Genomic DNA, 25,290 nt, shown 5'->3' with positions numbered 1-25,290 from the left:
GAATACAAGATGAGATGTATGGATTTTTAGTTTTTTCTTGAAGGCACTTACTGGCTGTTCATATACTCACTTCCCACAGGTGAGCCGACGCTCACCAGGGTGCATCGCTGATGATGCCGGTTGACTCAGATTCCGCTCATCAACCTGTCTATGACGCCCTGATGGACGTTCAGTGTCTTGTTGCGATTATAGTCTGTTGTGATTACAGTCTATCGTCACACTAACACCAGGAGGAAATGCTCCTAGGTCTTCAAACGACATGACCCTATTTCATGGGGAATCATGAGTCAAGCTAGCCTGCCAATTCGGATCGCGCCGATCAACCCAGAACTACCCGATTGGGGCCGTCTCCATGATGCGTCGATGTTGATGTTCGGTGAGAATTCTCACCGACAGCAAGCAAATCCTCACCGAGCGACTCGCACGCCCGGTGTGACGTCGGTTGCATTTTCAAGAGGCAGCCGGCCGGCCGGTAACAAGGCCGCCGAGCAATGCTCAGCCTCTCCACATTTACATCACTCGTTGCCGAGTGAAACGCAGCCCTCTTTTCGAGTCTGCCCTGGCACCAGAGGGGCCAAGATCCCCCCCCCGTCGAATGGGCTGACTTTGCTGGTCATGATGTCTCTTAAGAACGACATGGGGCCCCGGATCGGATCCATCGCCCATCCCTTTGTACCAGAACTGATCCCGTTCGATTCGTGACGTCTACCATTCTGGATACACTCGTCACCTCGGACACCCATTCACCAGAAGCAAAGCCACCAAGCCACCATTCGAGTCCGCCCACCTTAGCCGCCTACTTAGCGTTCCTCTATCGAAAACAAAGAAGAAGAAAAAAAACCAGCGAAGCCAGACACGCCGCCGCCCCAAATGTCATCGGCCCGCCACCGCCGCCGCTCGCCGCCCGACGACTACGACTACGACGGCTACGAAAGCCCCCCGCGCCGCGCCGCGCCCCGCCCACGGGCACCGCCGTCCTACAACTCGGATGACTACGACTACGTCGCGCCAGACCACGACCCGACGGGGCGCGCCTCGCCGCCCGTATACCAGGACTCCCCGCCACCTCCACCACCCCAAGCATCATCCTCGTCCCGCCGCCGCGACGCCCGCCGCCCGGCCCAGGCCCCGCCCCGCGCCCGCTCCCTCGACGGTCCCACCCGCCGCCCGACGCGCAGGCGACGCGACAGCTATAGCGACTACTCGTCAGACGAGTCCTCGCCAGACGACCGTTACACCTCATCATCGTCGTCGAGGCGGCCTCCGCGCCGGTCCGAGACGCAGAGGCAGCCGCCCGGTCGGGGCCGCGGGTACTACCCGCCCCGGGCAGGCGAGAATCGGCGCGGCGGCGGGCGAGACGAGCCCAGCCGCGACAGGGATCGAGACCGAGACCACGGCGGCGGCGGCAGCAGCAGCAGCGGCCGGGCGCGGTCGTCGTCGACGTCGAGCAACAAGGACAAGATGATGGCGGCCATCGGGCCGGCGCTGGCGGCGGGGGCGGCCGAGGCGTGGCGGATGAGGAGCCAGAAGGGGCGGTGGGTGGAGAAGGCGCCGAGGGTGGCGACGGCGGCTGCGGGCGCGGCGGCCATCGCTGCTTTCAAGAATGGCGGGGATGACGGGGGACGGGATGATCGCCGGAGCCGGGATCGGTATGACGATCGGTATGATGACCGGTATGATGACCGCAGGGGGAGGAAGGAGGAAGAGGATTCGGGGTTCAGCAAGGGGGCCATGTTAAAGAGCATGGTGGGCGGCTTGATCATGAACCGATTCGCGCATGGCTCGAGGAAGTGATCTGGTGTGCCTCGAGCTTCACTCGTGAAGAGTTGTGCTACCGGCCAGAGAGGTGGAAGAATAATATTGAGAAGGGATCGGAAAGACTTGGATGAAAATACGATGGGACGATGCACATTCATGGGACACGGCATGCACATAGACTACTATTTTTGACATTATTTGTTTCAGTGAGAGTCAAATGGCGGGTATGGAATTGTTGAGCTACTGACGTGAATGCCGACAACAAAGTAACAGATCAGATGAACAAGAGCGTGTCACTGCAGATGCCGCTATCAGGAGGAAAAAAAGCCGATGGCCATGTATGCCAAGAAAGCATTTTGCTTGCTATTCCTGTTCACGCGTGCTCTTCCTAGGCACAACGTCCAGCGCGGCGCATCGCTCCAGCCCTCAGCTCGGCATCACGACATTTTCGCCGTCAAGAGTCGTACAATTCATCGGCAACACCGACCAGCGCGCCGTTTCGGAAACCCCCACCTTTCGGCAAAATTAAGCACTTTGCCGAGCATACACGCCCACCAACGACGCCCACGGCCTCTTCACCAGCGCACGACTCAGGGTCCAAGGCAGCCGGTCGCTAGCCTCGTTCGGGCAGCGGGACGCCAGGATAAAAACTGGAGATAGCATCGCTGAACACCATGGCGAAACCGATACCGGCTAGTCCGCGTGTGCGAAGCTGCACACATAAAAGCGCCTCGTCCATGAGAGCAAAACGAGGCACACGACGAACAGGCTTGCACGAGCAGTTTGAGCAAGCAACACAGAGCAGCAAATCAGCACACAGCCAAAACCAGGAGGCACATCAAAGCACAGCCAGTCGGTCAACGGAATGACGGGACCCCACCTTGTCGTTCTCGGCGCCGGCGTTATCGGGCTCACGACGGCCCTGACGCTGCGGCGCCCGGCACCCGTCGGTGCGCATCACCATCCTCGGCGGCGGACTTCCCGGGCGACTACACATCGACTACTGCTCCCCTGGGCGGCGGCAACTGGTGCTCGGCGGCCACCGACGATGGGCTGCTCGAGTCGTTCGACCGCGTGACCTACGAGCGCTTCGCCGCCAATTGTGCGCAGAGCCCCGAGCGGGCATCCAGTGGTCGCCGCTGCGCATGATCTTCGACCAAAAGATAGAGGACGCCGCCATCCTGAGCGAGGGCACGGGCAAGCTGTGGTATGACGAGCTCGTGGGCGGCGTGAAGGCGGTGGCGCAGGGGGCGCTGCCGGCGCGGGCGGCGTTTGGGCTCGACGTGCCGCGGACGTTTGTGATCAACACGCAGATCTACCTGCAGTGGTGCGTTCCTGTTTCCTCCCTTCGTACTCTGTCCCCGTTGTATTTTGTTTCTCCATTCTCACGAAGTTCAATCCCCGGTCTAACAGGCAAGGCTCCTCGAAAAGTGCCGCCAGGGCAACGTGACGCTCGACCGGCGCCGCATCACGCACATCCGCGAGGGGCGCATCGCCGCAGAACGTCACGGGCGGGTCCTCAAACTGCACAGGCCTCGGCTCGCACTCGCTCGGCGGCGTCGAGGACAAGGCCATGTACCCCGACGCCGCGGCCAGACGGTGCTCGTCGAGCAGCCGCTGCAGCCGCTGCGGCGCATGTACTTTCGGTCGCCGCGGCGCGTCGACAACGACACGACGTACATCTTCCAGCGGCCCATGGCGGGGGGCGTCGTGCTCGGCGGGTGTCGGCAGGACGGCAACTGGAGCGGCGAGGTCGACGAGGCGCTGGCGCAGGATATCATGCAACGGTGCTGCGCGCTGGCGCCGGAACTCGGGAGACCGGAGGATCTCAAGATCATTCGGCAGGGCGTCGGGCTGCGGCCTGGGCGCAAGGGGGGGCCGAGGGTCGAGGTCGAGGTTGAGGGCGAGGACGAGGACGAGGTCAAGCGCGAGGCGTCTGGCGGAGGCGGGGCCTCGGCCGCTCTTGTTGTACTGCACAATTACGGGCACTCTGGCGCGGGCTATCAGGCCTCCTGGGGCTCGGCGGAGCACGGCGTCCGATTACTGGAGGAGAAGCTCGGTCTCGGCGTGGGGAGGGTGACGAGGCTGTGATGGAGAGTAGGGAAGAGGGCAAATGTACGGAGTTGGGTCTGGCTGAGTTGAGTCCGCCTGGGTCACCTTTGGGAACGTGGAAAGGGCGTTGGAGACGGAGGAGCACAGGGCGTCCGTGTCAGGAGCGAATCGACCTGCCTCCTTCCTACCTGCTTCCTTCCTACCTGCCTTCTTCCTACCTGCCTCCTTCCGACCTGCCTCCTTCCTACCTGCCTCCCTCCTACCTGCCTCCCTCCTACCTGCCTCCCTCCTACCTGCCTCCCTCCTACCTGCCTAAGGTACCTCTAGGTACCTTTGGCCCGCATGTATAGTATGCTGTTTTGCGTGGCCACCCTTGGAGCATGAAAAGTCGCCCATGCCGGATGGGTTCCAGTCAAATGACTGAATCCCCTAACAATGTCGTCTGAGTACAGTTTTCCGACTTGTCCAGGTCGTACAGACAGGATCAGTTTTCCGAATCAGATCGGGCCCCCATGTCCATGTCTTCAGTGCTGTCAGAGTCATCCTGTTGGTCATCGGCCGATGAGTCTTCAGCTTCAGTGTCGTCATCCAGGTCTTGATGTAGTGCTGTCACACTCTCAGCATCCAGCAGTATCCTCTGTCTCACTGAGGGTTGGAGCTTGGGGCCTTGCAGTGCTCTGGCCTCCTCCTTTTTGGCTGGATCACCAATTATCAACTGACTGTTTCGAATGTCTAGGTGTGCATTCACTTCCCAAAGTTAGGGAACGCCCAGTATCAGCTGCACTCCATGGGACCCAGACGTAAGGTACCTACCTAGGTACCGTACATGTACATGAACCGCAAGTCCCGGGGCAGATGGCGGCCGAAGACGGTCGCCATGACGGAGGCATGCCGGAAGCATGACCATCGGAGAGGGGATCAAAAATCTCTTCGCCATGTCACGGTTAAATCACATTCGCCAATGTGCCCCACCGCTGAGTGCTGCATGCTCAAGGCAGGGCACCCAACGACGTGCCGGGAGAGCCGGAGACGTCTCCGGCGTGCTGATCTCTGTGGGCTAGTGTGCTTCGATGCCGGAGAATCAGGATGTGACATGATGGAGGACCAGAATGGGATGAAGACCAGCGTGGAGATCTGCCGTCGGGGAGAGCCTGATGGAAACGGCGCGACAGGATGGAGGGGGGGCGGCGGGGTACAGGGGCGAGACCTCAACGTTGAGACGAAATTACGCAGGCTGGTCCTTGACATTGTGAATTGCTGGCCGCCCGCTCCTCTCAAAAATCCAGAAAAATCAAGCTTGGTTCTCGAAGCCATCTTCCATCCCTGTCTCGGCTCACGAGGTGTATGCAATGAATCTGATGTCCATGGACCGGGTGGGCAAATAACCAGACATGGAGCCGCCATCCAGCTCCAGGGCCCCCTCTCCGAACCTTCTCCGTACCTCCTTTGACAGCAGTTCGCGGGGTGGCGGGGACCCGAGCGCCGGTAAACGGTGCGTGCATTGGAACAGTACTTGCTTCGCGCGGGTTCCTAGCGTGTCTACCTCCCTTGGTGCTTCAGGGGGTACTTACTGCCTTGGGACCTACCCAGTGATAGAGGGCCCTAAATATGGAGTCGCTTCCCACCACGACCCGCTCTTGCCCCATGCATCCTGACGTTGTGCCCCGGTAGCTGTTGCCTGTGCGTCCTCCTGGCCCCTCCGCCCCCCTCGCCTTCCCCACCAACGAGACGAGCTGAACATGGCACGCCAAAAAAGCTAACCATCATGAACAACGACGACCATGCTCCATGATTGTCACGCCAGCCCTTGTCACCCACACTGCCCATTTCGACTGGCCGATTCCTTCAAACTAGATGAACGACCCAGAGCGTCATATCTCTGTCTGTGCGCATAATCCCTAGCCTCTGCCTGGCTGCCGACGCGCATGCCCCGAGAGGCCCACCACGTCACCTTGTCGTCACAAACTGGACCCTGTCGAGGCAGGCGCTCCGCCGTCGCTCGAGGGTCGGGATTCCACTCGAACTCACTGCCATGATGCTTACACGGATCAGGAGGACAAGGCGAGTGTGGGTGGATAGTGATGCTTGTTCCTGATAAAAGAGGCGACGTGGAGGTCGGCCGTAGGAACCTAACACGCTTAATTTGTCCCCCTTTTTCCGGCAGTCGACCTTGAGAACATGGGTAATTTGACCCGACACATATACCGCCCCTCTATCTATCTGTATCACCTGCCAACGAAACTAGCAACGCCCTCCGCCTGCCTATCAACCCCAAAACCAACATCCTCCTCGCCATGGCAGCCGCCCCCGCGTCCTCACCGCCGTCCCCCTTGTCGCAAAAGCCGCGCGCCTGCACGCGTGAAGCCTGTGACACATGCCGGGACAAGAAGGCAAAGGTATGTCCTCAACTCTGTTTTTATGGCTCTCGCCCATCCTACCATTGTCACACAACTCACTGATTCGCGGCCCCACAGTGCAGCGGTGGCAGGCCATGCACGCGATGCGCCCAGCGAAACATAGACTGCATCTATGAGAGCCGCCATTATCGCACCAAACGAAGCCTGCGCGATGAAATTACAGTTCTGAGACAGGAGAATCTGGAAAAGGACAAGGCCATTGAGGAACTGCGCCGCCAGGACACCAACTCCAACCAAGATCAGGCCCAGCTTGCCCTCCTGTCGCCGCAGAGCTCAGTCAACAGCACGCACGAACGGCACCACGCAGTCTCAACAGCTCGCCTCATCACGGCACCAGTCTCCCTCTTTGACGCCTACATCTGCCGACGCATGGTGGATTCTCGACCCGAAATCCGGGTCTGTGCAGTCTTACCCTGGATCTAGGCAGCTGGCCACCGATTTCTTGCAGGCCAATTCTACCGTATCGCCACAGGCTGTGCTTCTGTTCAATGCCACCAGCGTGCCTTCGGTTGGGTATGACCATGGCTTCTCCCTGCCCTGGTCTGGACTCCCCCAGGCTCAAGGCGCCGGTTCCATGGCCCCGTCCGAATCGACACGCTCTTTTTCTGCCGGCCTCGATGCGACATCGCTGGGCCAAGACGTCAACCCCATGTTTACATTGCACAACCCAGATGCCTACAACATGGCCAACAACACCATGAGCGTGCCGCAGGCCGGCGTCGACCAGCCATGGGACGTTTATCATCCCGACAAACCTGCTTATGCCGCCATCTCACCCGTCTCGGCGCCAGACAATGCAGTACTGACTGCGCCAACGCCTCCCTTGTCCCCCTCGACCTCTCTGGCTGGCCTCGACGACATGGCTCCTCCCTCGCCGCCCACCGAGCATCAACCTGCCTCCCGTGAGCGCCACCGTCTCGCCTCGGCCCGCAACTGGCGCAAACAAAAATCGGCTGCCGCCGACCTGCAGGCAGCGGGCCAGCGCGTCGAGGCTGAGCACTCGGCCCTGCAGTCGCAGTATGCCGAGGTAGCCGAGCAGGTGCGCTTCGTCAAGCATGCTCTCCTCGGCCACGCCGCATGTCATGATCCTGCCATCAGCAGGTGGTTAGAGAATGAGGCGCAAAGCGTTGGTAGCCGACAGGCGAGACTTGAAGAACAGGTCGGCCACGGCACGGGGAAGCGTAATCACGCTGACACTGTTGAGCAAGCTGGTTCGATGAAGAGCCAGAAGCAGACCATTTGTGCGTAACATGCTCGTCGTGGACCCATGCTGGGCGAGGTTGGGATTGGCGTGAGAGTGGTTGTTCATCTTGACGAGGTGCAAGAAATATCAGAGTTCTTCGATTCGCTCAACAGAGTGGGCGTCTTCTATGGGGCGGCGACCTCCACGGTTTTGAATAGCGATCGGCCGGCGAGCCATGATTTCTTGAGCGTTTTTACTTTCAACCTGAAGTTGTCCATCAAAGACAGAAATTTAATGGCATTTTTTTTTCTTTTGCGGAGACATGTCAAATGCGATTCATTTGTGGCTGATCCAGCCAGGGATTGGTGCAGCATTTCTCTCCTCTCTTGGCTGCATCTCAGTGTCTCGAGTGGGATGCAGCTTTTATCCTACGCAATCCTATCTTCCTCGCGCATGCTTTGAGTGAAATGTGTCCGAGACTGACGAGGCCTTGCGGTCCTGTGGAAGACCAGGGACGCAATACTGCGAGATCGCGTGGCAAGCAACTCTGACTGGTCCGAGAAGCGATGTCTGCGCAGGTATGAAAGGCAGCACTTGCAGAGCGTTATCTTCGACGTCTACTTGAGTGTCCAAATTCAGCAACCAAATTTCCATGCCGATTGATGGAGAATTCTTTCCATTTACCTTAGCACGGGTCATAAAACATAGCTTCTTGACCGCCTGATCAGAGTTGGCAAAGGACTTTTCTTACAGCCTGATTTGATGTCCTCTCTGCTGACCATCGACACTTGCAGGGCGTTTGAAACTCCAGCATACGAAGCTCAAGCCGAAATACGTCAATGCGTGGACACGAGTACGGGTTGGCAAGGCAGGCCAGAGACTAGACGAGGGCAGAAGTTCAAGCTACGAGCTAGCGAACGAGCGGGCCTCCAACTACGATATCACACAGGCCCCCAAGCTAAGTCCTTGGCTGCATCTATTCCAGGGCAATGTCGCGCAACTTTTACGCGTCACCACAGCGTCGGCATCTTCACGCCAGGCTGTAGGCCCGCATATTCTCTCCTGACATGCCAGCTCCGATGCTCGCCGCACGTGGTCATGAATCCCTCGAGGCCTGCACTGCAAAAATACCTACCCCGGAGGAAACGTCTTGGCATCTTGACCCATCGGATGACCTGCAGGTTTAAGGCTGTATGGCGACTCCCGGCCGGGACTATTTTCGGGAAAGTCTTCAGGATAGGGGTGTACATGGAACGCGTGCCACAGAACCGTCAATAACGCTACTGTGGCGTGTTTGAAAACACCAATAATACAGAGGCACACAGCTCACCACGGCTAGTGCGTCGAAAACCGTCATGTCATTATACAGCGCAAAAGCACCCATCAGCAAGACGACGTGAAAGCTATGATATCAAAGTATTTCATCAGACTCGCCGCATGTGCCCTCTTGGCCTGCCCCGACTCGTCTCTTCCGTGCCTGTTGTCATGCCCAGAAGAGTCTCCGAGGAGACGTGGAGATCCTCCGCCGGGCTCAGCGTCCAAAGAGCCTGATATGCCGGAGCAACTGGGCATTGGTAAGTGTCAGCAGCAACTCACGGAGATTTTGTAGAGTCCCCTAGTGTTCTGGTCGGTGGGAGAAAGGTTATGAGGCTTTGACTTTTCACGTTTGACTTTTCACAGATATATAGTGATGAGTGATGAGGTAAAGCATGAGCACTAGGACACAGACAAACGAGAAAAGTCATTTCAACCGAGGTGTTTTTGCAGTTATACATTATATAAGTACTGGACCATATGCGATGCAGCATTTCCATTCACAAGCCCAACCCCCTTTACGACGAAGGCGTTCCTAGGGCGCCCAATGTGACGGTCGAGCACGGCGCGTCAAACTCGGACGGCTTGACGAGCCTCGGCACGGGCGAGTTGTTCTCGCCCAGGAGCAGCAGCGACTTGGTCTGGCGGTCAAACGTCGGCCAGCCGAGCCTGCTGAGGCCGCGCCAGGGATCATCGGCAAAGGCGAACCACCCGCTTTGCATGACGCGCGTCAGCTTCTCCTGGTCGGCGGTGGTCGCGAGGCCGCTCGTGTCGGCGGAGGCGCCGAAGATCATGTGCAGGTCGACGCCGTGGTAGGCGCCGCTCGTCGGATAGAGGCGCGTGTTGTCCCAGTCGGCGAGGTAGCGGTAGGCCCAGGCGGGGACGGCGCGGGCGGCGCGGGCGGCGGCCTGGTGGGAGACGGGGCAAGTGAAGGACTCGAGGAGGAAGGCCGTCACCTGGGCGTCTGTGGGGACGGTGCCGGCGCGGAAGGCCGGGATGCGGTAGTAGCCGTCCTCGTTGGCCGTGTTGCCGAGGAGCACCGGCAGACGGGCAAAGGCGCCGGCCGCCGTCAGCGATACGTAGTCCTCAAAGACAAGAGTGCCGTCGGGCGTCGGGTAAAAGGGCGGGATCGAGCGGAGCACACTGCTGCTGGCGGTCGGGCGCACGGCGGCGGCAGCAGTGCGGATGGCCTGCCAGTCGGCAGCGCGCATGCAGGCGAGAACATTGGCGGCCGAGCTGCAACCCACGGCGCTGACGACCGTCTCCCAGTTGCGCTGCGGAACGCCGGGCGCGTTGACGGGGAAGCTGAAGGCGTTGCCTGAAGGCGCGATGATGCGTTGGCGATGGGTGGCGCGGAGGGTTTGTCAGTGTCGACAGCCAACGCCGGCCTGAGAACTGGCCGTAATGGTGAATCTTGGGGGGAATCGCCAACCGAAGCGTTTGATGTTGGTCAGGGATCCCTTTCGACGGCTGCCCGCTGGTCGCGGAAGCCCGAAGGTTCTGGCGGCTGGGCCGGGGGATGCCGGGGAAAGCCAAAAAATGTTCAGGCGGTAGTTTGAACCGTCACGACAATGACGCCCTCAGCCTTCAGCAAAGTACTTTGCCCGGTGTAGAAGGGGCTGTTGGTGTTGCCAAATGGCGAACCCCTAAGGACTTGGTCAGACATGAGGGGCTACCAACAGGGATGGAGGGAGAATAAAGAAGAAGATAGGCTAGTACGTCCACTGTAGAAGAAGACGACGACGAGCTTTGCTGCCATCGTCGACCGTGGCGTGGGTTTCACCCAGGCATTGAGCGTCAGACAGTCCTCGCTCTGCGGCGTGCCCTCACCAGAGGCGAAAAAGGAGACGATGCGACGAGCTTGCGGCGTGAAGCCGGGAAAGTCTGGCGTCGGCGACGCGGACAACGGGCAGTCGAAGCCAAAGTTGGCAGCCTCATACGCCTTGCGAGCGCTGATTTTCTGGGGCGGCGCAAACCTCAGATCCCCCACGGGAGGCTTCGCATAGGGCACGCCCAGGTATTCAATGACACACGAAGCATTGGGGGCGAGGTGGCCAGTAACAGGTCCGTTTGTCGTTGCCACTGTCAGGTAGCCTTGAGGGTTACAAGCATTGCCGGCGACCGAGCTGACCCAGAAGGCCAGCGCCACGCTGAGGGCCTGTGCCGGGGAAAATGAAACCATAATAGACAAGATGTGGGCTGTGAACTGGGTACTTTGGCCGTCTCACTCAACCTGGCCTTGTCTAGGCGGTGGAGGGGTGTTGACAGAGGGAAGACGCGCAACGGGTATCCTGCTCTGGCAAGTCAACTCCGTGTGCGTCGTGCGCTTCGGCCATGTATTTAATATCTGGCTTGATTGGTGGGGCGCCGTTTTTGCAAATCACAACAACCTTGTTCTTCGCATGCGAACTGTTGGTGATTCTTACTGGCCGTACTCTGCTGTTGGAGGGGAATGGCGTGGTTGTGTCGCCCCCCGGCCGGTGGAAATTGCATCGAAAGAGGCAAAACGTCCTTGATGACGGGGCTTAGGACTGGGCCCATGGCATCATGTAAGCGTATATCCTTGAAAGCCACATTGAAGATCACTGCTTACAGGTAGAGATCACTGCTTACAGACAGGTAGCACAGTAGACATTCTGCTCTGCAAGCTGGCACATGGCGTTGACTCTAGGCCTTGCCGAGACAGACTCTTTTCAATACGCTAACCCGGCAGAGACACGACGCCTTCTTGTTCAGGTATAAGTTGAAAGCCAGTATCGTAAGACCAAGGCCCATGCTGTATGTGGCGAAGCATGCCAAGCACCACCTTTTCTGCCATTGAGCACCCTAGAAGCATTTTTCGGGCCTGTCAATGCTGGATGGGACACGGATCAAGTTCCACACAACAAGCTTCCGCCCCCAACCCAAGCATCAATCAATGCTAACCCCCACCTATGTCGTCCCCTCGTTTGGTATGCATCCTTCACTTTCTCATCATCGAGCCGAGGGACCTGACGGAATTAAAAAAGGCCAAAAGCGAGATTGTGCCTGCAGAATCAGAGAGCACCGCCCGATCCAGGGACAGGGGCTTGAGGCAACGCGCGAGTCGCGGCAGGATATTCCCCCACGGCCCCATAGACTTGATAGGCTTCGCTTCCGTCAATTCGGTAGATCTTCACCCAAAACTTCCATGCAAGGCCCCAAGGTTCAAGCCACTTCTTCAACCGGTGCTCTCTACCCCGGCCTCTTGGTACGAGTGGAGGAGGGTCGGGTAGCAATGGCACGACGAAGTAGGACGTGTCGCCCGTACGAGCTCAATGCCAAGAAGGTAGAGCAAGACTCGTCAAAAACGAACACCATGTGCCTTTGCTTCCAAAAAGTTTATCAAGTTCAGTCACCAGTGAGTCCCGAGGAGTCGGCACTGGAGGACCCTGCAGAACGTGGGCCGACTTAATCGTCATCACGTCGAGTCAGGGGCGGTTCGTCCCATTGTCTAAGATCACCAGCTCAACCCTACACACGTGTTGGAGTGGTAGCCCTGTAGCACAGCAATTGCAGATCTGCTCCCGAGAGAGATGCGGATGTTCACCTCAGGTCGAAACATGTGCCACCGCCACAGGAGTCGACCAGACATCAGCTGGTGTGGTATCCTTCTGACACCTCTAGCCTGCCGCTGTCGGTAAGTCGAAGCCCGCGCCCCGGATGACCCGGGCGCATCAGAAAGCCGCCACAGCGGGATTTGAGGATGTTTCTGCCGCTCGGGAGATACCCCAAACGGTCTTTAGCTTCGCTCTCTAGCGTGACATTCAGCCAGACCTCCGAAGCCCCTGCAATGATTCCACCATCTGGAAAGGCCAAGAAAGCAAGGGCTCCGACAGCGTCGGGGAAATGCAGGAATTGCTGCTGCAGGGCAAAAGTGTACATAGGGGCGTTGCTGATGAGGGGGGGGGGACATGAGGCTGTTCTTTCTGACCCAAATCATAAGATATATACCAGGGGTCCACACCAACTGCCGTTGAGTTCATCCGACTCAGACCGTCGTTCCTTTTACCGCCTGTTAAGTGTTGGTGCACGTCTGCGACGTGAAAGCCGTTTCGCTAATCTCTAAGTCTTCGTCTTGCTCCTACGTTACCTCAAACATTTTGCTTGGTCTGAGCTTACCTTCGCCATGGGGCCCTACGGTATGGGATTCCCCGACGACGGCCTCCCTAACCAGGGCTGGAAGCTGTACATCACATCACTCGTCATGATCATATCGGCTGGCCTGTTCGTGATCGCCCGATGCACGACGCGCTACTACTTTTTCAAACTGGGATGGGACGATCTTGCAGTTGTCGTGTCCTTGGTCAGTACAGCCACCAACATGACTATCGTGTTCCCGCCGAAGAGCCTCTATTGACTTTTGACCACGTAGGCCTCGTCCATCATTGTCTCCGTCGCCATGCAGCTTGCCATTGAAAACGGCTACGGCATGCACAAGCTCGACCTGCCCAAACCCCAGCTGCGCTACGCCCTGAAACTCTTCTTCATCGCCCAGACGCCCTACAAGGTGACCGTCTGCCTCAACAAGGTTGCCGCGATCCTGCTCTATCTACGCATCTTCGTCACGCAGAGCTTCCGGATCGCAGCCTTTGTCGTCATGGGCATCGTTGTCGCCTGGAGCATCGGCGGCGTTGGCGCCACCATCTGGCAATGCGTCCCCATAGCGGGCGCCTGGAACAAGGCCATCGAGGCGAAGTGCATCGACTCGAACAAGTTCTGGATCGCATACGCCGTCATGAACATCCTGACCGACGTTATGGTGCTCGCTCTGCCCATCCCATCCATCCTGGCTCTGCAGCTTGGCAAGCGCGACAAGCTGCTGTTGTGCGGCATCTTCATGCTGGGAGGCTTGTAAGTCATTGCTGCTCCTTCTGACCAGACGAGTCTCTCTATGGGTCCCCAAGCCTTGCTGACAGTGTCTTAGTGTTACCGTCACCTCGATCCTCCGGACGACTTCCGTGCAGAATTCGCTGAAGAACAAAGAGGACATTACATGGAACTTTATCGAGCGCGGCATGTGGACCCTCGTCGAGGCGAATCTCGGCATCATCAGCGCCTGTTTGCCTGTCCTCAAGCAGCCGTTGGCCAAGCTCTTCCCCCGCGTATTCGGTTCGACCCGCAAGAACACATACTACATGGCCGACGCGCCAAGCGGCCAGAAGGGTTACAACCTCTCCAATGTCAGCCGCCAGGATCAAAATCCCGGATTCTGGCGCGCCGGTGTGCGAAATCAGCAGCAAGTGTCCATTAGCGCGGGCAAGGAAACTTTGGATGGAAGGACGAGTGACGAGCAGTGCATTGTGCATGGGTCGCTAGGCGGCAGCGATAGTGATCTGGATATCAAGGTCAAGTGCCAGGAGGGAGGCGTACTGAAGAGGGTGGAAATGGTGAGGACTTCATATCACGAGGACCCTCGCATGGCATGACGGTCATTAAAATATTACAGCATTGGATGAAGGGCTGTCGTGAGACTGAATGATTTCGAAAGCTCATACCTCGAATAGGTGCTGAAAATGTGATCAATCGTGCTTGGTCCATCAAGTCCCGCTAGATAAGTGCCGGCTGCATTCCAGGAGGATGGTTTCCTTGCTTGGCTCACGTCAGAAAGAGCCCTACAGGAATGTGCCATGTCGGATCAACCTCCGTTGTTCAGGAGAGGGTCATCTGATAATGAATTCTCGGTCAATCGGTCACTTGGTGCGTTCTCGAGTCGTCAGGAAGAGTCTAGGCTGCCGGGTTTTCGGCCTCTCTTCTGGAGGCTTAAAGTCCTTTTATAAGGAGGTAGTGTGTTGTGGTGAACGAGTCCGTGGCCTTACATCCTATACCTTGCGGCCGAATTGCCAGCTCAACTTTGTTGCTGTCTACATTTGTTGAGCACTTCAACATGGGACTTTTCCACGTCCCGTTAATGATAGCGCTCGCTTTTGAGGTTGCGTCAGCATCGAATACCACCTGTGAATCTCTGGTCGCCCCCCATGTCGAAAATGCCACGGTGGTCGAATTCAACGCACGCACCATTCGGAGCAACATTTCAGAGATCTGCGAGGTCAACGTCTTCCTAACACACCTTGGCGCCGACGATCGAGTCAGGATCCAGCACTACCTACCGCTGAAGGGCTGGACAGGCCGTTATCAAGGCAACGGAGGCAGCGGTCTGATAGCAGGGCAATTCGACAACGAGATTGCCACGGCTGCGGCGAGGGGTTCCGTGAGCGGTGCGACTGATGCCGGCCTTCCTGCCAATGCATCCGACGGGTCTCTCTGGGCAGATGATGAGCAACTCATCCGGAACTTTGCCTTCTTATCCGTTCACGAGATGACACTCGTTGGGAAAGCTTTGGCCGAACAATTCTACAGCACGCCTGTGAGGCACGCGTATTGGAGCGGTTGTTCTACCGGCGGCAGACAGGGCTACATGGAAGCACAGCGATATCCGAATGACTACGACGGCATTCTTGCTAGTGCACCAGCGATCAACTATGCAAGTCTCCGCATTGCGCAGCTATACCCGTTCTTCGTCCAAGCAGCTGCTGGGGAGTTTGCGCCGCCTTGCGTGTGGGAAAGTTTCGGGAATGCTTCGATCAAAGCTTGCGATAGACTTGACGGTGCTGACGATGGAGTCCTTAGCGACCCAAGCGAGTGCCTGTATATTTTTGATCCGGAGAGCCTTGTCGGAGAGCAAATTGACTGTACAGGCAACTCCAGTCCCACAAAGATAACCGAGAAACACGTCGCCATGTGGCGCAACATAACGACTGGACCAGTCTTCCCAAATGGCACCAGGGCATTTCATGGCATCGCACCGGGCACCAGCTTTAGGACGTTGGCACAGACTTCACCAGCGTCCATCAGCAGTACCTGGGTGCGCGACTTCATTATGCGTAACAGCTCCTTCGACCTAAGGACTATTGCACCGAGCGATGCACACGCGCTGCTGGCTCTGTCGAATGACCTGTTTCAAGACATCATTGGAACGGACGACCCAGACCTGAGTGGCTTTCGCGACGCTGGAGGCAAGTTGTTGTCATGGCACGGATGGAGCGATGAGTCCATCTTTGCCAATGGGACCATCGACTACAGACTACGGGTTCAGGACAGAATGGGTGGCGCAGGAGCCGTAGACGACTTCTTTCGGCTGTTCATGGCTCCAGGTGTAGAGCACTGTGATGGAGGAAGCGGCGCGGTCCCTAGCGAAGAAATGGCCCAGTTGATCGATTGGGTCGAACACGGCAAGGCACCGGAGATGTTGATTGCCAAGGGGAGCAATGGTCAAGGTCGGAATCTGTGCCTCTTTCCGAAGAACATAAAGTTCACTGGGAACGGAGACATCGATGATGCCGAGAATTGGAGTTGTGAATGAAGCTGAGAGCCCAGAAGACCCCAGGATCGTTTGACAGACAAAGCGTAAATTTAGATGCCGATATCATTTGATGACTGTACTGCGGGAGCAGCCGGACAAGACGGGGTCCAGTTCCCGGTTCCGAAGGATTGACCAAGCGGGCCGTGCGGGGGCTGCTAATGAATGCCCGAAGTGGAAATCCGGTCGTCCGCGATCATAGCTGCTTAGTGCCTATACAAGCTATCTAAACCTGCAGAAGCCCTTTGTCGAAGTTCAAGCCGAGGAGCAGTATAACGCAGGACACGGTCTGTTTAACTTTCTAACACTAGCCATCGCCGAGATGGACATGAGCTGCTGTTGAATGATATGTACCAATTTAGCTCATACTTTACTGCAGCCGGACGTCACGATCGCTAGGATTATCTGGGGCACTAGTCGGCTTTGCCATGACAGCTAGAACCTACGCCGAGACTCCAAGTTTGTCGGACAGGCGGCAATTCGGACGTAGCAGACCAAAAGAGCTCTGATATTTGATCCTTCTGCTCTAAATGTGGACATGGTGATATCATTTGATGGCTGCAAAGTGTTCGAAAGTGAAGCTCGAGTTTGGTAAGTCCTATGTTTAGTCCCTGTGCCCACAGTCCTCGCTAACCGCGGGTCTTGATACGTCTTGCATTGAAAGGTGCGGAATCTACCAAGAGGCGAAGGATAGTTAGGAAGCTTGGCCAACGTTCAATGAGAAATAGAGTGGCATAGGGCTTCAAGGAAGCTTGGCTCCCCATAGAAGCATGCCCACGGGCTGACCCTGTCCAACGGGTAGAGGTAAATGACGTGCGAAGTTGACAACGCGGACGACAATTTTCCCAGGCCCAAGTCAAAAGAAAATACAGTCTTACGCACAAGGCAGAACGCATTAAAATGTGGGTCAAAAGCATGAGAAGGAAGCTGGGCAGACGTCTCTCGTGCTTGGCTTGACTGTTTTGGCTGCAGATCTCGGTCCATCCGTGAGAGCCAAGAGTTCCTGCACCAAATCTAGGTAAACCACACGTGATAACAGGTAACGACAGTTCAAATTCGTTGTTGACTGTGCAAATAGTGACAGAAAGGATTAACGGTCGGCCTTTAAAGGAGATCATGAGCGTGTATAAATAGGGTTGCCAGCGCCGACCAGTTCTCCATCATCTTCATTCTGCATCTCATCTCATCACACAGTATTCCATCCCAGAGCCTGATTCATACATTAAAAGACGTCCAAACTCGATAGAAAAGCAAACCTCAAACTTCAAGATACACTTCAAAATGGTTACCCTGACTCACGCCCTTGCAACCTTCGCCACGGTGGCCACTGCCTATGCTCTCCCCTCTAAGTAAGACGCCTCGCCGGGTATTTCTTTCGATATTCACTTACCAATACAAAACTTCAGGGCCATTACGTCGCGCCAAAGCCACCCAGTTGACTTCGTTGCCGCCTGTGAAGGCTACCGCCCGGCCCCCGATGAGTGGGGTGTCGTCGCAGCGGGCGGCGTCACCGTGGAATGGTCTGGCAGCAACCTTGGGAACGGCGCTTCCGACCGGATGGTCATCATGTTCGACTCCAACTGTAACATGATCGGAAGCGATGAGTGGGTTCCTCGCAGCCCCGGCTTCTCGAAGCTTTTCCACATCACGGCCGGCAAGTACGAAGGTGACGAGGTTGAGTTTAAGAACGGATGGATCGGCATTCACAACGTCGGAGAGACTTCCGTCTACTGGAACGGCGAGCGGATCGACTCTTGGTGTGATGACAACCGCACCGGTATGGATGGCCTCAATGCTGGCTACTGGAGGACCTGTAACTTCAGGACCCCTTAAGGAGAATTTCGCGATTGTCAAAGCACTTGGAGGAGAATTTGGGGTTTCAAAATTGGAAGCCATGCAATAGGGGCTTCTGACTACAACGTCGGGTCGACAACATAAATCATTTGGACATATGAGGCCTGTACTTTTAGCTACGCTCGTTCAACTTGGAAATTTGTATCTGACCATAGTTGTCACTGGAAAGTCCGATGATATTACATTTCCAAGTTATTTTCCTAGTGACGCAGGAATACAGGAATGTTTTACTGTTTTGTTTGCTGGGAACGGTGGAATCATAACATCAACATAGTATGATGGAACTCAGTTCATGGCCTTGAACGGTGATCGGCGCTCCCAATTGTTCTAAGTTTGGTTATTTTTCTGCAATCATCAAGGAAGCTTCGAGCGGATGACAACAATTCAGGACAGTACCTCAGAGATGGTAATCTACATGACCTGAACCACACCATCCGGCAACTGTGTCATTCACTGGCCGGCCGCCTCGCCACCAGGCAACCGCGTTCTGAAGCCTATAGGCCCCAGTAACTACCTCTTTCCCAACAAGGACCCCTACAGCGTGACGCATGGTGTAGTGGTCCTAGAGGTCAACCTAAATAAGTACCCGAGAATCGCATGCCTCTAGTTGCGAGGGCGCGCAGGCCTTAAAGCGCGTGGAGGGGTTGTTGGATCGAAGCCGGCACTCGGCAAAGGAGAAATCCTTGTGATTTCTTTTTTTTCCTTGCAAAGACCACATCCTTGATCTAATTAATGGCCGAAATTCTTGACAGACTCCGATCTTGTAAGCTGGCTACACTGAGCTGAGAAAGCTCAACTGTGCTTGGCAGATTTTAACGTATGAATGCACCTATGACCTTCTGACTATTTGATTCAACGCACTTGCAAACCGATTAACATTGGCATCATTCAGGCCTGCAATGGAGATTCGAGACGTGTCCGCCATGTACACATGAAACTCGTCTGGCACAGGTCAGTCCAGTTTCAGCGGCATGCAGGACATATAGACCATGCTGAAATCTCACCTTCAAGAAGCTGCACTTGAGCTCGGCTGATGCCAATGTATCCAAACATGCCACTCTGCTTGACCAAATGGGACCAGTCACCAGGCGTCTGGAGCCTCACCAGCTCATCGAAAAGCGCCTGCCGCATCGTCCGTATCCTGTCAGACATGGTAACAAGGTCTTTGGCCCACTGTTCTCTGATCTCCGGCGTCTCGAGGACCGTCGCGGCGATTCTCGCGCCGTAGACTGGCGGATTGGACACCGTCGCGCGCTGGACGTTCTCGAGGATCGACGCCACGGCACGCGCCACCTCCGAGTCACGCAACACGAACGAAACGAGACCGACACGCTCGCCGTAGAGACCCATGTTCTTCGCAAAGGAGAGGCAGACGGCAGCCTCGAGGCCCAGGTCCTCGACGAAGTACCGAATCGCCCACGCGTCCTTGTCGACGGAGCCAGAGTTGAAGCCGAGGTACGCGGCATCAAACACGGGGAAGACGCCGCGCTCGATGAGTACGTCGGCGATCGCCTTCCACTGCTCGGCTGACGGGTCGCAGCCCGTGGGGTTGTGGGCGCAGGCGTGCAGGATGACGGCCGAGGATGGCTCGGCGGCTTTCAGGGCGGCGATGTAGGCGTCAAAGTCGAAAGCGCCGTCCTTGTAGTAGGGCAGCTTCTTGACCTGAAAGCCCTGGGAGGCAAAAAGCAGGTCGTGGTTGGACCAGGTCGGCTCGGTGATGTAGATGTTTTTGATGCCGCTGCTGCGCTTGAGGGCCAGGCCTGCCAAGAGAAGGGCGCCGGTGCCGGAAAGGGCCTGGCAGGAGGCGATCTGCGTGATTCGGTGAGTGGAAGGTCAAATGTGTTGGGTTGTATATGGTTGCTCACGCGGTCTTCGTTGAAGGCTTTTGTACCCGAGAAAACGAGCTTTGTCGCCTCGTCTCGGAGAGATTTCAGCCCGGCGATGGGCAGGTATTCATGACCGACACTGCCGATTTTCTCCTTTGCCAACTTGACTGATGGAAGAATCCATGGCTGGCCGTTCTCGTCACGGTATGTACCTTGGCCAAGATTGATCTTGTTGGCGTCTGTGTCGGCGAGATATCGCCTCGTTACGTCGAATATGGCATCGGGGGGGATATATTCGGCGGCCTGGAAGGCCGATTGCCGCGCCGCAGTCATTTCGAGACGTGTTTGAAGGCTTCGTTTGCAAAGAGTGTAGGATGGTGGCACACAGGAGCAAGAAATTGTGACGCGGCGAGGCTTGATCAGTCGGACATCGGTTTGTGACCCTATGCCTCAGATGTGGAGGGGTCGTTCGGAACAAGACCCGAAGTTGGGAGGGTCCTTCGGCAGCGATCCCGACACTATCATTGTCGGACCCGCGTCTGCCCCGCACGCCCCGTCTAAGGCTTTATGGTCACCGGCATTGCGCCAATCGCCGTGTATCTGATTGTGTAATGGTGCGGCCATGGCAAGAGTATCGGAGGAGCAGCCGGTCTGGCGGGGGCGGTGGACGAGCTGTCAGACCAGTAGGTTGCTTGCGTCGGATGAGACAGGTCACGTCGTTCATAAAGAGGCGTCTCCCATGATGCTCCGGTGACGACTAACAGCTCAACATTACAAGACTCACTCATTGCACCGGACAGCATCCTTTCAGTAACATACTCATCGCATTCATCCCTTTCTATCTCGCTGACAGTCTCCCGCCCTCGTTCTTCCAACCAGAGAGCCACCATGGCGCAAACCTTTACCCCCCCGCCGTTCGGCATCTACACACCAGCCGTCACCTTCTTCGCAGAAGACGAATCGATCGACTTTGGCGCGACAGAACAGCACCTCTCCCGCCTCCTCGACGCGGGCGTGACAGGCCTCGTGATCCACGGCAGCAACGGCGAGGCAACGCACCTGCTACCGGAGGAAAAAGTCGAGGTCATCAAGGTCGCGCGCCGGCTCATCAGGGAGAAGGGGTCCAAGGCGACCATCATGGCGGGCTGCAGCGCCAACAGCGTGCGCGAGACGGTGCAGGCGCTGCGTGCGGCCCACGCCGCAGGCGCTGACCACGCGCTCGTGCTGCCGCCCAACTACTGGGCCGCCGCCATGACCAAGTCGGTGCTCAAGAGCTACTTTCTCGATGTCGCCGCGCAGTCGCCGCTGCCGATCGTGCTGTACAACTTCCCCGGCGTGCGGTCGGGCATCGACCTCGACTCGGATATCATTGGCGAGCTCGCGCGCGAAGCGCCACAGATTGTCGGCGTCAAGCTGACGTGCGGCAACATTGGCAAGCTGCAGCGGCTGTCGGCCGAGTTTGATGCCGCGCGGTTTGCGCCGCTCGTCGGCAAGGGCGACTTCTTGCTGCCGGGGCTCGTCGTAGGTGGCCAGGGGGCCATTTCGGCGCTGGCGAACGTGGTGCCGAAGCTGCACATCGAGCTCGTGCGGTTGTATCAGGCCGGAGAACTGGCCAAGGCGCAGGAGATTCAGAAGCTGTTGTCCGTGGCGGACTGGGCGCTGCAGAAGGGAGGTATTTCGGGCGTCAAGGCGGCGGTCGGCAAGTGGTATGGCTATGGCAACCCCCGAGCAAGGGCACCGCTGCCGACGGTGTCCGATGCCGTGTTTGCGGCGGGTGTCGATGCCATCCAAAAGGTGGTTGACCTTGAGAATAAATTGTGAAGTTGCATCACTTGGTTAGTTGTACAGACGAGACGGATGTAGTGGGCAGTGATGAGAGACCATCGCCTTCTAAGATGACGGAAGTGGGTGAGAAACAGCATTCGGGGTATCAAACAATGGATTCATGCTCATGCTTCTATCATTCCTGCGTCCTCCGCGCTGATCCTACTTCTTGACTGACTTGCCCTCGTTAGACGACCAAAAGTCCTTGCTGACCTTGTCCTGCTCTGGTGCTGCAGCAGCTGCCTCTCGCGTGGCCTCAAACTCCTTGTTGTGCTGGTCGACTTCCTCTTGCTGTTCCTTCGTCAGGCCCTTGTCCTTGCCCTGGGGCAGCGCGCCGCTGTCAACCTTGGGCGGCCTGGGCGCGTTCTGGGAGCTTTCGAGGCCATCGCCGCCACCTGTTCGACCGCGAGCGTCGCTGTCTGCGAGACTGTCGTCAATGGCGGATCCGCCAAGATGTTTCGTCGGAGGCTCGTCGGCAAAGGTGGCTGTCCGGGTGACAGGCTGAAGAGAAGGGGCAAAGGCCGAGGGCCGCAAGATGCTCGCTACGGCAGGCTTCGTCAGGTGGATGGCCGTGGGCCGCAGGCGAAGGAGGGATCTGTTCATGTTTCTCGGCGCTGGTGTTTGAATGAGATATGGTGTTGTTTGTTGATTTGGTTGTGTAGCTGAAGACTGAGGCTCGTTGATAGGTACGTTGTCGAGGCAGACACACTTTGTGATGAAGACTGGCAGCAGAAGGGATGATGTAGAATCCAGATTCGAAGCAGGAGTCAATTACCATGGCGCCTGAGATATAAAGGCAGCTGCCCTGGTCCCTTATCGAATGGCAGGTGCTCACTGTCGTCACTGCCATCCCATCATGATGACGATGTCGGGCCCATTGGCGTCTGTCATTGGTGGAGGGGCGTTTACTCCTGCCTCGCCGACATTGCGCCAGCAGTGGCCCTGATCGACACTCGTCATAGGTCTCAGGCCGACTGGTAGAATACTGGGCTCATCGGAGGGCTGCATTGACAGTCATCTCTCCAGAGCTTGCCATTCACTGCCCGACATCTCTACAGAGTTCGCCGTCTCCAAGTTGATTGTGTTCCGACGACTCCCGATTCGAGAAAGCATCGTGGCTATGGGTAGTGATATCAATATAATCTCCTATGAGATTGGAATAATGAACGCCAATTTATCGCCAGAATGTTGTACAATTTATTGCCTATACAGACTGGCAAATGATTGCCCGATGCATGCAACACTCGACTGTCAATCTCGTCCGTACATGCAGCATCACACAACTAGCCTTCAGGCGACGGCCTCAGCGGTGGCTGGAAATTGTCGAGATACGACCACAAGACCTTGATCCTGGCGCCCTCCGCAACAATGACATTGCCACCCAGTTGAGACGGCGCCTGCCTGGGGTCCCCCTCAGTCCCTTCTGGCACGACCCTCCAGCGCGACGTAGCCATGTTCTGGCAGACCTTGATGTCTTCGGCGGGGCTGTGGACGGTGCCATCCTGCTGGTTCATCACGATGGTCGAGTGCGCAAGCACGCCGTCGTGTCCGTGGTGCGCACTGCCATCCGAGTCAAACCAGACAGCGTCGGGGGCGAAGATTGCCTCGATGGCCTTGAGGCGGACTTGTGGGTTGTTGATCGAGAGGAAGGTAATGGAGCGTGTTGTCAGGGTGAACATCGTGTCCCTCTCGGGAAGCGATGCCAGGGAGATGGCGATGTGGTCTGGAGCAGACATGGTGATGCCCTACAAGGTGGACGGAAGAAGAGGAGTAAGGCTGGGCTCTGTTTTCCTGCACTTTGCTCTCTGCTGCTTCTTTTGCTGGGCTGTCCACCATGCTCTTGTACTTCACCAGACAGACAGATGTTTTGACACATGATGGCACCTAGCTCACCTGCGATTCACATGGGCGAGGGTGTTGAGGCATGTAAGATCCAGCTGAATAGGCCTTACGAGAACGAGCCACGGACACCCCGCCCTGAGTCAGCAACACGGCAACGTGCAAAAGGATTCGTAGATATTGCCAAGATTGCTGCGACTAGTGCTGTTGAGCAACGATGCTGAACAGAGGCTGGCTGGCTGGCCGGAGGTGTGGCGGCTGACTGCTGCAGGTTGGTGCTCCAGCTTCCCCTCCGAACCCTTTGGGGCACGCATACAGAAGGTATCTTGAGTACCTTAGGTACCTAACCCAATATCGACCAATCGGCATGTGACTGGAGCGAGCGGCAACTTGCAAGAACAAACAACCAATTCATGATAAGGAGCATACTCTTCTGGCTTCGCCCACGGCGGCAGTGACGAACGAGGTTGAGCATCCCAAGCACGCACCTCACTAGGACTTCCAAAGGGAGGTCCAAAATGCTGGCAAACGGGCCCCTGGATGCACGGCAGACATGGGCAACCCCTGGAGCCGGGCGCCAGCGGCTGAGTGGAGTGCCTTTCAGCAGTCTACCCCGCAGTTCTAGCGCTGAACCCGCTGTACATGGGCTTTTTCTCGCCGAAACCCCCCTGAAGCTTGCCAGCGGCTTTCCACAACGCCCATTGGTGAGGCCGACGTGCGAGGCATCACCTGTTCGAGATTCCTTCAACTACCATATGCCCCAGCCGGTATTCCCGCGCCATTGACAGCTCCCCTAAACCGCAGGCGTGCTTCACGATATGGCGACTGGATGCAGACGGAGGGAACATGATGGGTTCCGGAACATAAAGGGGTTCCTTCGAGTCCTCGACGAGACCACGATAGCCTCTCCTTCCTCCTCAACCGCTCCTCGACCAGGAACTGCTCGACCAGGAACCTGAGCAAGAGCATTGATCGCCATCATCATCATCATCATCATCATCATCAACACCATCATCGCATTACCACACGACATCAACATGCTCCAGGCAATCGACGACAAGCTCGTCTTCACGTTCGATGCCGAGACGCTCTGGATCCAGCCATGGGGTGCCAACGCCCTGCGCATCCGCTCGACCCGCGCTCGGGAGATGCCCGACGAGGATTGGGCCCTGCTGAAGCCGGCCGCAACGACGCCCAAGATTACCATTGACGAGCAGAGCGGTGGCACGCTCGAGAATGGCAACGTCAAAGCCTCCATCACCAAGGCAGGCAAAATTACTGTACATAATGCAAAGGGCGATCTGCTGCTTGAGGAATACACCCGCGCCCGCAAAGATGTCCGCGACCCCAAGTGCAGCGCCCTCAATGTCGAGGCGCGCGAGTTCAAGCCCCTCGCCAACAGCGACAGCTACCACCTGACTGCTCGTTTTGAATCCGTCGATCCAGACGAGAAGCTTTTCGGCATGGGCCAGTACCAACAGCCGTTTCTCGACCTCAAGGGCCATGACCTCGAGCTCGCCCACCGCAACTCGCAGGCCTCTGTGCCTTTTGCCTTGAGCTCCCTCGGCTACGGCCTGCTTTGGAATAACCCGTCCATTGGCAGAGCGTTTCTCGGCCGCAACATCATGTCCTTTGACGCGCGATCCACGACGACGCTAGACTACTGGATCGTCGCCGGTGACACGCCCGCCGCCATCGTCGAGGCCTACGCTGACGCGACGGGAAAGGTCCCATTAGCACCCGAATTCATGCTGGGATTTTGGCAGTGCAAGCTCCGCTATCAGACCCAGGAGGAGCTTCCTCTCCGTGGTCCGCGAGTACCGCCGCCGCGAGCTCCCCATTGAC

General features: G+C 57.1%; 11 protein-coding genes across 11 annotated transcripts in view; 8 read left to right on the top strand and 3 right to left on the bottom strand.

Annotated features, from left to right (window-relative positions):
- Positions 1 to 1,461: 1,461 nt before the first annotated feature.
- Positions 1,462 to 1,794, top strand: VDBG_03333 (predicted protein; the record flags this gene model as incomplete). The annotated part of the gene is made up of 1 exon (XM_003007148.1): positions 1,462 to 1,794. The coding sequence occupies one exon, from the start codon at positions 1,462 to 1,464 to the stop codon at positions 1,792 to 1,794; it is 333 nt and encodes a 110-aa protein (XP_003007194.1).
- An 829-nt stretch (positions 1,795 to 2,623) lies between these two features.
- Positions 2,624 to 3,849, top strand: VDBG_03332 (D-amino-acid oxidase; the record flags this gene model as incomplete). Its single annotated transcript, XM_003007147.1, has 3 exons — positions 2,624 to 2,708; positions 2,869 to 3,041; positions 3,172 to 3,849. 3 exons carry the CDS (start codon positions 2,624 to 2,626, stop codon positions 3,847 to 3,849), a joined length of 936 nt encoding a protein of 311 aa, XP_003007193.1.
- A 2,335-nt stretch (positions 3,850 to 6,184) lies between these two features.
- On the top strand, positions 6,185 to 7,476 carry VDBG_03331 (predicted protein; the record flags this gene model as incomplete). Its single annotated transcript, XM_003007146.1, has 3 exons — positions 6,185 to 6,206; positions 6,391 to 6,623; positions 6,676 to 7,476. 3 exons carry the CDS (start codon positions 6,185 to 6,187, stop codon positions 7,474 to 7,476), a joined length of 1,056 nt encoding a protein of 351 aa, XP_003007192.1.
- Positions 7,477 to 9,242: 1,766 nt separating this feature from the next.
- VDBG_03330 (carboxylesterase) lies at positions 9,243 to 10,906 on the bottom strand (the record flags this gene model as incomplete). The annotated part of the gene is made up of 2 exons (XM_003007145.1): positions 9,243 to 10,042; positions 10,444 to 10,906. The coding sequence occupies 2 exons, from the start codon at positions 10,904 to 10,906 to the stop codon at positions 9,243 to 9,245; spliced, it is 1,263 nt and encodes a 420-aa protein (XP_003007191.1).
- Positions 10,907 to 12,871: 1,965 nt separating this feature from the next.
- VDBG_03329 (integral membrane protein) lies at positions 12,872 to 14,171 on the top strand (the record flags this gene model as incomplete). Its single annotated transcript, XM_003007144.1, has 3 exons — positions 12,872 to 13,048; positions 13,118 to 13,596; positions 13,670 to 14,171. The coding sequence occupies 3 exons, from the start codon at positions 12,872 to 12,874 to the stop codon at positions 14,169 to 14,171; spliced, it is 1,158 nt and encodes a 385-aa protein (XP_003007190.1).
- Positions 14,172 to 14,566: 395 nt separating this feature from the next.
- On the top strand, positions 14,567 to 16,177 carry VDBG_03328 (feruloyl esterase B; the record flags this gene model as incomplete). Its single annotated transcript, XM_003007143.1, has 1 exon — positions 14,567 to 16,177. The coding sequence occupies one exon, from the start codon at positions 14,630 to 14,632 to the stop codon at positions 16,103 to 16,105; it is 1,476 nt and encodes a 491-aa protein (XP_003007189.1).
- Positions 16,178 to 17,383: 1,206 nt separating this feature from the next.
- On the top strand, positions 17,384 to 17,935 carry VDBG_03327 (predicted protein; the record flags this gene model as incomplete). The annotated part of the gene is made up of 2 exons (XM_003007142.1): positions 17,384 to 17,451; positions 17,509 to 17,935. 2 exons carry the CDS (start codon positions 17,384 to 17,386, stop codon positions 17,933 to 17,935), a joined length of 495 nt encoding a protein of 164 aa, XP_003007188.1.
- An 850-nt stretch (positions 17,936 to 18,785) lies between these two features.
- VDBG_03326 (aspartate aminotransferase) lies at positions 18,786 to 20,115 on the bottom strand (the record flags this gene model as incomplete). Its single annotated transcript, XM_003007141.1, has 3 exons — positions 18,786 to 18,898; positions 18,961 to 19,765; positions 19,822 to 20,115. The coding sequence occupies 3 exons, from the start codon at positions 20,113 to 20,115 to the stop codon at positions 18,786 to 18,788; spliced, it is 1,212 nt and encodes a 403-aa protein (XP_003007187.1).
- Positions 20,116 to 20,670: 555 nt separating this feature from the next.
- VDBG_03325 (dihydrodipicolinate synthase) lies at positions 20,671 to 21,603 on the top strand (the record flags this gene model as incomplete). Its single annotated transcript, XM_003007140.1, has 1 exon — positions 20,671 to 21,603. One exon carries the CDS (start codon positions 20,671 to 20,673, stop codon positions 21,601 to 21,603), a length of 933 nt encoding a protein of 310 aa, XP_003007186.1.
- Positions 21,604 to 22,889: 1,286 nt separating this feature from the next.
- On the bottom strand, positions 22,890 to 23,712 carry VDBG_03324 (predicted protein; the record flags this gene model as incomplete). The annotated part of the gene is made up of 1 exon (XM_003007139.1): positions 22,890 to 23,712. The coding sequence occupies one exon, from the start codon at positions 23,340 to 23,342 to the stop codon at positions 22,890 to 22,892; it is 453 nt and encodes a 150-aa protein (XP_003007185.1).
- A 251-nt stretch (positions 23,713 to 23,963) lies between these two features.
- VDBG_03323 (alpha-xylosidase) overlaps positions 23,964 to 25,290 on the top strand; it is a gene marked incomplete at both ends in the record, with an annotated part of 2,514 nt that continues 1,187 nt past the window's right edge. Inside the window, 2 exons of the mRNA XM_003007138.1 lie at positions 23,964 to 24,212; positions 24,492 to 25,254. Coding sequence (XP_003007184.1) covers positions 23,964 to 24,212; positions 24,492 to 25,254 — 1,012 coding nt within the window. The remainder of the gene's footprint in view (positions 24,213 to 24,491; positions 25,255 to 25,290) is intronic.

The sequence above is a fragment of the Verticillium alfalfae genome, genomic scaffold (assembly GCF_000150825.1).
Source record: "Verticillium alfalfae VaMs.102 supercont1.3 genomic scaffold, whole genome shotgun sequence".
NCBI classification, from domain to species: domain Eukaryota; kingdom Fungi; phylum Ascomycota; class Sordariomycetes; order Glomerellales; family Plectosphaerellaceae; genus Verticillium; species Verticillium alfalfae.
This window is presented reverse-complemented; position numbering and strand designations above follow the sequence as displayed.